At 42.1% G+C, this 10375-nt stretch overlaps 1 protein-coding gene across 1 annotated transcript; it reads left to right on the top strand.

Moving 5' to 3' along the window:
- Positions 1 to 7253: 7253 nt before the first annotated feature.
- N7477_002084 (uncharacterized protein) lies at positions 7254 to 8919 on the top strand (the record flags this gene model as incomplete). The annotated part of the gene is made up of 5 exons (XM_056963747.1): positions 7254 to 7454; positions 7524 to 7662; positions 7708 to 7819; positions 7871 to 8611; positions 8874 to 8919. 5 exons carry the CDS (start codon positions 7254 to 7256, stop codon positions 8917 to 8919), a joined length of 1239 nt encoding a protein of 412 aa, XP_056826666.1.
- Between the last annotated feature and the right edge of the window lie 1456 nt (positions 8920 to 10375).

Below are 10375 nucleotides of genomic sequence, written 5' to 3'. Positions count from 1 at the left end.
TGTCCATGACTATTGAGCACATTGTGCGTTTGTATTGAGGTGACTGCCTGAGCCCCATTGTCCAAGACCATTGACTATATTCAGGTGACTGCCTGAGCCTCATTATCCAACACTAATTGTCTAAGACTATTGACTATATTCAGGTGACTGCCTGAGCCTTATTGTCTAACACTAATTGTCTAAGACCATTGACCACATTCAGGTGACTGCCTAAGCCTTATTATCCAACACCAATTGTCCAAGACTATTGACCACATTTAGGTGACTGCCTGAGCCTCATTGTCCAACACCAATTGTCCAAGACCATTGACCACATTCAGGTGACTGCCTGAGCCTCATTATCCAACACCAATTGTCCAAGACTATTGACCACATTCAGGTGACTGCCTGAGCCTCATTGTCCAACACCAATTGTCCAAGACCATTGACCACATTCAGGTGACTGCCTGAGCCTCATTGTCCAACACCAATTGTCCAAGACCATTAACCACATTCAGGTGACTGCCTGAGCCTCATTGTCCAACACCAATTGTCCAAGACCATTGACCACATTCAGGTGACTGCCTGAGCCTCATTGTCCAACACCAATTGTCCAAGACCATTGACCACATTCAGGTGACTGCCTCAGTCCCATTGTACGAGACCATTGAGCCCATTGTCGATGACAATGAGATAACTGCCTCCGTCCCATTGTACGACAGTAATGAGGTGACTGCCTCCGTCCTATTGTACGAGTCTATTAAGCCCATTGTCGACTGCAATGAGGTGACTGCCTCCATCCTATTGTCCGAGTCTATAGAGCCTATTATCGACTGCAATAAGGTGACTTCCCCGTTCTATTATCTATTATTCTTATTAGTATACTAAGTATAACTACTAGAAGGCCTTCTTTAAGAAAGTAGTAGGGTTTTAGGGTTATAGAAAGCTTCTGTAAACTCCTAGCCTAAGGGTGACTAAGTATCGTACGAGTGGCCAAAGCGCACCCCATTAAAAAAAAGGTCCAAATTTCTAATCCCTGTAACTACCTCTTCTTTTAATCGTACGATCTTCAAATTGAAACCGGGTATAAAGCGATCGCTAGTTTAGAACTTTTGAAGTTTTGAGGATTATCCGACCGATATTTTCAACTGGGATGCACTCAAGAAGTCCAACTGGTATGCACTCACTAGCGCCATTTTCTCCCATAGTAAAGCGGAAACCCTAACTGGTATGCAATGCATCCCACCAACCCCCATGGGATAGTATAACTACTAGAAGGCCTTCTTTAAGAAAGTAGTAGGGTTTTAGGGTTATAGAAAGCTTATGTAAACCCCTAGCCTAAGGGTGACTAAGTATCGTACGAGTGGCCAAAGCGCACCCCATCAAAAAAAAGGTCCAAATTTCTAATCCCTGTAACTACCTCTTCTTTTGATCGTACGATCTTTAAATTGAAACCGGGTATAAAGCGATCGCTAGTTTAGAACTATTAAAGTTTTTAGGATTATCCGACCGATATTTTCAAATGGAATGCACTCGAGAAACCCAATTGGAATGCACTCACTAGCGCCGTTTTTCTCCCATAGTAAAGCCGAAACCCTAAATGGAATGCAATGCATTCCACCAACCCCCATGGGGTAGGCCTATTAGTAGGCCTAGCGGTATTAGGAGCGCGGGGTTTATACTTAAAAGGCGCTTAATCGAATATAGAAGTACGATACCTAGATAAAGGATTTCGAAATAAGAAGAAGCTAGTCCTCGAGGGGAGGGTCTTCGAAGATTAAGAGGATTATAATTATATCGCGGAGAAACGGGCGGTCGCATAGGAGGAATTCTCTTAATAAATTAAGAAAACCTTAGTAGAGCTAGATCTAGAGTATTTCTCTAGAGAGAAGTTTAGCGAGGTAAGGCGATAGCGAGAGATAGTAAAGGAGAGAAAGAAGGAAGTATAAGAGCTTAGTTTATCTTAAAGTAAATACTAATAAGATAATATTTAATATAATAGTCTCTAAAAGTAATAGGTAGCCTTTACTATTTGCTAACGGCTATTAAATATATTAGGTTAATAAGGTTCGACGGCCATTAGTATTCCCTTACCCCCTTTAAGGCTATTAATAGCTATTATAAACCACTAAGTAGGCTATTTACTAATACCTATTAAACCTTATATATTTTTAATAGGTGTCAGTAAATAGCCTACTTTATATAGATTATATATTATATATATTATAAATATATAGACGCTTATTAAAGATAGCGTTAGTAGTTAATAGAGTAAATATAAGAGGTAATATATATAAGTCATTAGAGAAGATATATCTTAAGAGTGGGCCTAAGAGAGTCGTGAACTTATACCCTTTACCACACACTAAATCTGTAGATAATAGGGAGTTTAAAGAAATTATTAAATAAGGTAATATATAAATAATATTATGTATTCACTAGGATACCTATAGTGCGTAGGGAAAATATAGAAGCCGAGCATAGTTTAAAATACAGAGGGTAGCCTTAGTCGCAAATGCAGAGGGTAGCCTTAGTCAAAAATATATAGGGTTAGGTTAGTCGAAAATATATAGGGTCGGGTTAGTCCAAAATACAGACCTAACCCTATATATTTCCGACTAAGCCAATCCTATATATTTCCGACTAAGTCGATACTATATATTTTTGACTAAGTCAATCCTATATAGTTTCGACTAAGTTCGACCTTATATATTTCCGACTAACTCGACTAAGTCGACCCTATCCCCTCTAAAGCCGCTTACACTTATATCTATCGCAGACTTTATAATAGCCTTAGATTGCGATACTAGTGACTTTAATTTAATTTAATTTAAATTCTATTAACCTAATCGAGCCTAACTAGCGTTATTAAGGCTATATAGGCGCTTTGTCTAAATCCGAAGCAGAACTTATTATCCATAACTCCAGACGCGCGGCTTACAGTAAATAGTATATATAAAGGAAAACCGGCCTCTGTAAGAGGCCGGCACAGAAAAGAGTATTAGAATATCTATATTCTATATATAATTAAGCCTATATAAAAGTTAAACCTAAAAGATAATACCTATAGTCTTCTACTTCTTCTGTATCCCCTTATCCCTGCCGTATGCTCCCGCCTCTTTAGTGTTAGTTCTCTATTCCCCTAATAAGAAAGAATACTAAGTGCTTCGGTTCTTAGTTAATTATAGTGTATAGTGAATTAATAATTATTTCGGTGGCCTAACTATTCTCGGTGGCCCAGTCTTATTGTTCGGTAGTATATACGTAGCGTCTTTATAACCTTCCTATAGCTATAAGGCCAATTTATTTATGGCCGTCGTCTGGTTCCGGCTCGATATATCGGAATTATCCTAAGAGACCTATTTAATATATTATCGTAACGGCGTAGCGGGCCGCGCGCGGGTAGGACATAATAGTATTATAATTTATAGTGTTATTAAGGTCGGTGCGAGCGACCTTATTAAGTATAATTCTTCGCAGATCACTATATAGCGGGTATTAGAGTAAGATATATCTCGGCGTTTAAGATCCTTACTCGCAATAATAGCGGTCTAATTCCTTTCTTTAATTTCGTATAAGAAGTGACCTAGTCTAATATATATCGACCTTATTTGGATAAGGATAGATATATATGGCTTCGATAGCCCCTTATATAGCTCCAAGACCTTCCGCGTCGGCGCCTTAATAAGGCACTTCGTCGGCCGGCCTATCTTCTCCCTCTCCTATTATTTCTTCTACCTCTCCTTAATGCGCTTACGGGTGTTACGCTTCGCCGCGGAGGCTAGGCGGACAAAGTGTTTCTCCGAACCCGCACCCACACGATACCAGCAGCTTTTAAAAATAAACCCTACCGACGCGATATACAGCGGAGATAGGGTTCGAGAAAATAAGGCTCCTAATTGCTATTTGTCAAATTCTATATTAAGGCGATAAAGATAAAATATAAGGAATAGTAATCGAAAAAAAGGGAGATAGGCGTAATAAGAAATGCATAGGGTCGGGTTAGTCCAAAATGCACCGGGTCGGGTTAGTCCAAAATATATAGGGTCGGGTTAGTCCGAAATACATAGGGTCGGGGTGGTCCAAAATACAGGTCTGACCTTATGCATTTTCGACCAAGCCGATCCTATGCATTTCGGACCATATCCCCTTTGGGAATTTCGGACCAAACGCTAACCTCTTTCGGAATTTTGGACCATCCATACCCGCTCAAGGAGAGCAACTTTAAACCCCCCCTATAAAATTCAATAAAATAGATAAAAATATTCTGATTTAATATATAATATCAGAAGCACTTTTACTTGTGGGGAAAAAGATAATATAACTTAGTTTCGCTTATATAAGCGTATCGTTTGTGCCGGTTTTTGCCTACTAGAGTATTAGAATATCTATATTCTATATATAATTAAGCCTATATAAACGTTAAACCTAAAAGATAATACCTATAGTCTTCTACTTCTTCTATATCCCCTTATCCCCGCCGTATACTCCCGCCTCTTTAGTGTTAGTTCTCTATTCCCCTAATAAGAAAGAATACTAAGTGCTTCGGTTCTTAGTTAATTATGATACGTAGTGAATTAATAATTATTTCGGTAGCCTAACTATTCTTAGTAGCCCGGTCTTATCGTTCGATAATATATATTGAAATGGGAACGGCTCGATGGCTGTCTGGCGATGCAGACTGGACAACACACACACACACTGCCTGTCTGGTGTAGAGGATGCTGGATGAGGCCGTACTGATGCCCTGTTGCGGCCGTGCGGGATAATCTTAATGCTGCATCATGGATAGAAGAAATTGGGTGAATCCTGAATGAATTGGGTAGATGACTTCTCTCCCTCCAAGTGTGTCTGGAGATGTACTATGCACTGCAGACATTAAATCATGCCTGAGGCCACACATAGGCTCATTATGTCACCAATTCTCCCACTACAATATATAGTGTCTTTATAACCTTCCTATAGCCGTAAGGCCAATTTATTTATGGCTATTATCTGGTTCTGGCTCGATATATCGAAATTATCCTAAGGGACCTATTTAATATATTATTATAACAGTATAGCGGGCCACGCGCGGGTAAGATATAATAGTATTGTAGTTTATAGTGTTACTAAGGTCGGTGCGAGCGACCTTATTAAGTATAATTCTTCGTAGATCACTATATAGCGGGTATTAGAGTAAGATATATCTTGGCGTTTGAGATCCTTACTCATAATAATAGCGGTCTGATTCCCTTCTTTAATTTTGTATAAGAAGTGACCTAGTCTAATACGTATCGACCTTATTTAGATAAGAATAGATATATATAGCTTCGATAGCCCCTCGTATAGCTCTAAGACCTTCCGCGTCGGCGCCTTAATAAGGTACTTTGTTAGCCGGCCTATCTTCTCCCTCTCCTATTATTTCTTCTATCTCTCCTTAATACGTTTACGGGTATTACGCTTCGCCGCGGAGGCTAGGCAGACAAAGTGTTTCTCCAAACCTGCACCCGCACGATATCAGCAGTTTTTGAACCCTACCGACATAATATATAGCGGAGATAGGGTTCGAGAAAATAAGGCTCCTAATTGCTATTTATTAAATTCTATATTAAGGCGATAAAGATAAAATATAAGGAACAGTAATCGAAAAAAAGGGAGATAGGCGTAATGAGAAATATATAGGGTCGGGTTAGTCCAAAATATATATAGTTAGGTTAGGTCGGGTTAGTCCAAAATGTATAGGGTCGGGTTAGTCCGAAATACATAGGGTCGGGTTGGTCTAAAATATAGGTCTGACCTTATGCATTTTCGACTAAGCCGATCCTATATATTTCGGACTATATCCCCTTTGGGAATTTCGGACCAAACGCTAACCTCTTTCGGAATTTTAGACTATCCATACCCGCTTAAGGAGAGCAACTTTAAACCCCCCCTATAAAATTCAATAAAATAGATAAAAATATTCTGATTTAATATATAATATCAGAAGCACTTTTACTTGTGGGGAAAAAGATAATATAACTTAGTTTCGCTTATATAAGCGTATCGTTTGTGCCGGTTTTTGCCTACTAGATCATCTTTCTAGGAGCACCAGGGGAATCCTGCCAGGTTTCCCAGGTGAGGGTGACATTAAATCGGACCATACTGGGAGCATTGGTCGTCACGTTCCTGCCCTGAGCCCATTGGGCAAGGCACAGCAACGCCAAAACACTCAGTTGGTAGACGGATTTCATGGTGAAGCTGACTGAAGAACTTGCAGCCTGGATTACCGGACGCAAGGAGTTACTTAAACCACCCAATACACCCGCGGACCCATAACTAGACGCGTCTCACCCTCGGCTCCCGTACCTCAACGTGGCCCAAAATTTTGGGCCACGCTGAGTATTGTATAATATATTTTAGTGCAATAAATTTCTTCTTATTTTAACACCCCCTTTAATAGATAGAGTACTACTATATTATCAAGGGTTACCGGCATGGTCTCAGATCCTGAGAGCAAGGACATGGAGATGAACAAAGCGAAACAAGGAAAATTGGTATCACTTGACGGCCAGACTGGGCACACGGTGCAAAAGGCTTCTAGTTAACGCTAAAAAATAGAACATATAGAGTGTTAAAACACTATCGTTTTACTCGGTTTTGATCTCAGCCGAGCATTATCAGGGGCGGTGTGGGACGCAGTGGCTCCCTTAGGATAAATAGTCGGGCAAAGGGATATCCATTTATTGGGCATAAGTTTATAAAATTGGCCGGAAATTGTCCACGTCAAGTTCATGGCGAGCTGATAAACGCCTTCGGAGAGTGGTTCGTCGGCTTATTTTGCCCGCGAAAGGCTGGTGGGTCGGCTAAGCGCATACCGCCATTCAGTAGTCGGCCGTTGGCGTGGGTCTATTGCTATCTGCAAACAGCTTGAAAATATGGAAGGGAAATCGTGATAGATCTTCAATGACAGCGCGTAGCTACGATCCTGGCGATCTGGTCTTTCGGTTTCGAGTCATCCTTGCTGTACTTGGTAATGTAGGCCAAGAAATAGGGCCGTCTAACAAATGAAAACTTTTTCTCGGTTCACGGGCGGGCCTGGCACACCCATGTACCCTTAGTGTCAAAGTGGATCCTCGGCAATGTCCGGCGTTCGTCACTTTGTTTTGTGTCAAGCTAAATGTTGTTGTTGTGTTTGAAGGGCCTAGATTTGCTAAGAACTTAATAAGTCGGATTTCAGCCCTCAGAGGAAATGTCAACCAAATCTTTCTCCAAAGCCTTCCATTGACGATTTTTTTTTCTCAGCCAACGAAATGGCTGACATTCCGAGATTTCCCTTTACCGTAACAGAACATGTCTTTGATGGACAACATATCCGGGAATACCCCAATGCCACTGTCAAGCAAGAGTCTCCTGTGAAGCTTGTCGTGAAAAAGTACACACCAATTGACAACCCAACTCCTCGGCCGGGTGATGTAACTATTATTGGGGCACATGGGTGTGGGTTCCCAAAAGTGAGCAGGCTCAATCCGACTGGTGATATTCATGATATGCAGAACCGATCGGCTAAATCATATTCGCAGGAAGTATACGAGCCACTGTGGGAAGAACTTCTTGCCCGAAGTCGACAAGACAGTTATCGGATTCGATCTATATGGATCGCTGATGTCGCGAACCTCGGTGCTAGCGGTGTTGAAAATGAGAAAAATCTTGGCAATGATCGTAAGCCTGCGCAGTCTCTCATTTCGTAGCGTGGCTAATAGACAGAAGCATCATGGTTTGATCATAGCCGCGACCTTCTTTACATGATTAACAAGTTTCGCGATGAAATGCCGCGGCCCATCGTGGGCGTGGGACACAGTATGGGTGCAGGTCAACTGTAAGTCCCTGGAGTGGGCAGGAAATGTATTCTCCTAATCGCGTTCACCAGTGTTCTTTTGTCGCTTCTCCACCCTCGTCTATTCACATCCCTGTCCCTTATCGAGCCAGTCCTCGCTCCAGACATACTCACGGGCCAAGGCCCCATCTTGACGATCGTCACACTTAAACGACCCGACACCTGGAAATCCCGGGCAGAAGCTATCGAAGCTGCACAAAAGATGTATAAGCGATGGGATAACCGTGTCCTCGAACGGTGGATTCTCTACGCGTACCGTGATCTTCCAACAATCAGCAGTGTCTCGCAGGCCGATCAGGTTGATCGGCCGGTTACCTTGACCAGCTCAAAGTACCAAGAGGTTTTGCAATACCTCCGGCCAAACCCTCACGGCCACCAGCCAGTGGGACAAGAAGGTCTCCACGGAGGACCCCCGCACGATCCTCTCCTCTACCCAGACATTATCGGTCCTTCTCATGCAACCTCGCCTTTCTATAGATACGACGCAATACTTGCGTGGAGACTTCTGAAGCACGTGCGACCGCCTATTTATTACCTGCTTGGAAAGAGCAGTCCTTTTTCCCGCCCCGAGGCTCGTGAAAAGGTACTGAATCGGACCGGGACAGGAATCGGTGGGAGTGGCGGCGTCAAAGCTTCGCGAGTGAAACAAGAGGTCATCAAAGGCACCCACCAACTACCGCTAGAGAAGGTTGCAGAGACAGCAGCTTCTGTCGGTCCTTGGATTGGCCAGTCAATCCAGACTTGGAAGGAGGACGAGGCGCGGATCGCCGAGGGGTGGGTCAATCAACCTTTGAGCGACAGATTGAAAGCCATAGGGGATTGGGTACCCACACTTCAAGGGCTTATTGAACCAGCGCCACAAGAAAGAGATTCAAGACTTTAATTTAGAATAGAGCAGGAAGCAGAAGGCACCGTAATTTGACAAGGATTATGGCATTATTTGTGAGATTGCTGATGAGCAATTGCCAGTTGCCTCTGATCTTTCAAAGTATTCTTTCGCGAGAGTAGGTGCTGCTATAAAGGCAACCAAATTTAGCTCGTTCGCCGAGAAGCTGAAGATCTTTGGCTTGGACTTTTATTAAATATTGGGTAATGTAGGCCGAAATGAAACAAAGCATCATAAACATAGCAACTAGAAAGTGGCTGTCAGTTATAGGTTTAGCGTCGAAATATTCTCCCACTTTGAACCAGTAAAGTTCCCTCGGGTATTTTCGGGTATGTAGCTCATCAGGTCAATTTGGTTATGCCCAGTAATTACTGGTAATTACTGGTAGTTTACACCGTAAATTGAAAATTTTGAAACTCCCACTTTTGTCATATGATCACGAAAAGCTCATCAGGTCGAAATTGGACGCACTTTTTTGACCTGATAAGTTTTTCGTAGTCACTACCAGTAGTGACTAGATAAATGGATATTTCTATAATTTATCAAAAATGTGAGTGACCTGATGACCTAATAACCTATTACTGAGTATGACTGGTAGTGAGAGGAAGGAATAGATTACTTCTAATTCAGAGACTTAATAATAACTAATATAATAATCTAAGTAGAAGCTAGTATTGGATTATAGACCAATGCTACATAGAAAGATCTACTCTTATATTCAATATATAAGACCAGATTGCATTGATCACGTGACCAGTTTTTTTCTTCTATCAAAATGATATGTTGACCACTTCTGATTCTGGTCCGCGGCCCTCCCCCAAACGATAGGCGGGACCATTTTCCTTTAGGGGTAAATGGTCCGCCTTCAGGCATGAATGGTCCGTTCCTTCGGGGGTGCCTTCGGGCATGCCTTGCCCGCGGACTTCGACCATGGTCTTCGGACCTCGGTGAACAGACTTCGACCCTCGGTCCCCTTAAGGATAGGCGGACCACTTTCCCTTAGGGGTAAAATGGTCTACCTTTGGGCATGCATAGCCTGATCCTACGGGGATGCCTTCGGGGTGGCTTAGACCGTCGATCCTTGATATCATTCTTTACGCTTCTCTTCGGTTCCCTTCTTTGCCACCTTCATTATGTTGCTGCCTAGTGTTTGTACGTCATTTGTATGTCATTCTAGACGTCATTTCTAGGCTATCCTAGCCTATAAATACGTCCTTCTTTTCTAGCAGATAGAATCAAGTCAATTCTACTTTCCTGAAGTCATTTTTCCACTTTCCAAAGTTATCTCTACCTTCTTCCTTTGATCCTCAGGACTGTGGTTCTGCCTTCGTTTAGGTTATATCTGCTTATAGTCTATCCTACGACCTTTGACCTTCTTCCTTTGTCCGGCACTGACTGACCTAGCCGGACTAAGGTTGATCCCACGGACTTAAGGGGCCACGAAGTGCTTCGTGGTAGCTTTACCCTTATATCCCGACAATATCTACTATAGACTTTATAATAGCCTTAGATTATAATATTAGTGACTTTAATTTAATTTAATTTAAATTCTATTAATCTAATTAAGCCTAACTAATATCATTAAGGCTATGTAGGCGCTTTGTCTAAATCCGAAGTAGAACTTATTATCCGTAACTCTAGACGCGCGGCTT

Source organism: Penicillium maclennaniae (genome assembly GCF_028827695.1).
Source record: "Penicillium maclennaniae strain IBT 15551 chromosome Unknown utg000002l:1.0-2354659.0:1.0-2356205.0, whole genome shotgun sequence".
NCBI classification, from domain to species: domain Eukaryota; kingdom Fungi; phylum Ascomycota; class Eurotiomycetes; order Eurotiales; family Aspergillaceae; genus Penicillium; species Penicillium maclennaniae.
This window is presented reverse-complemented; position numbering and strand designations above follow the sequence as displayed.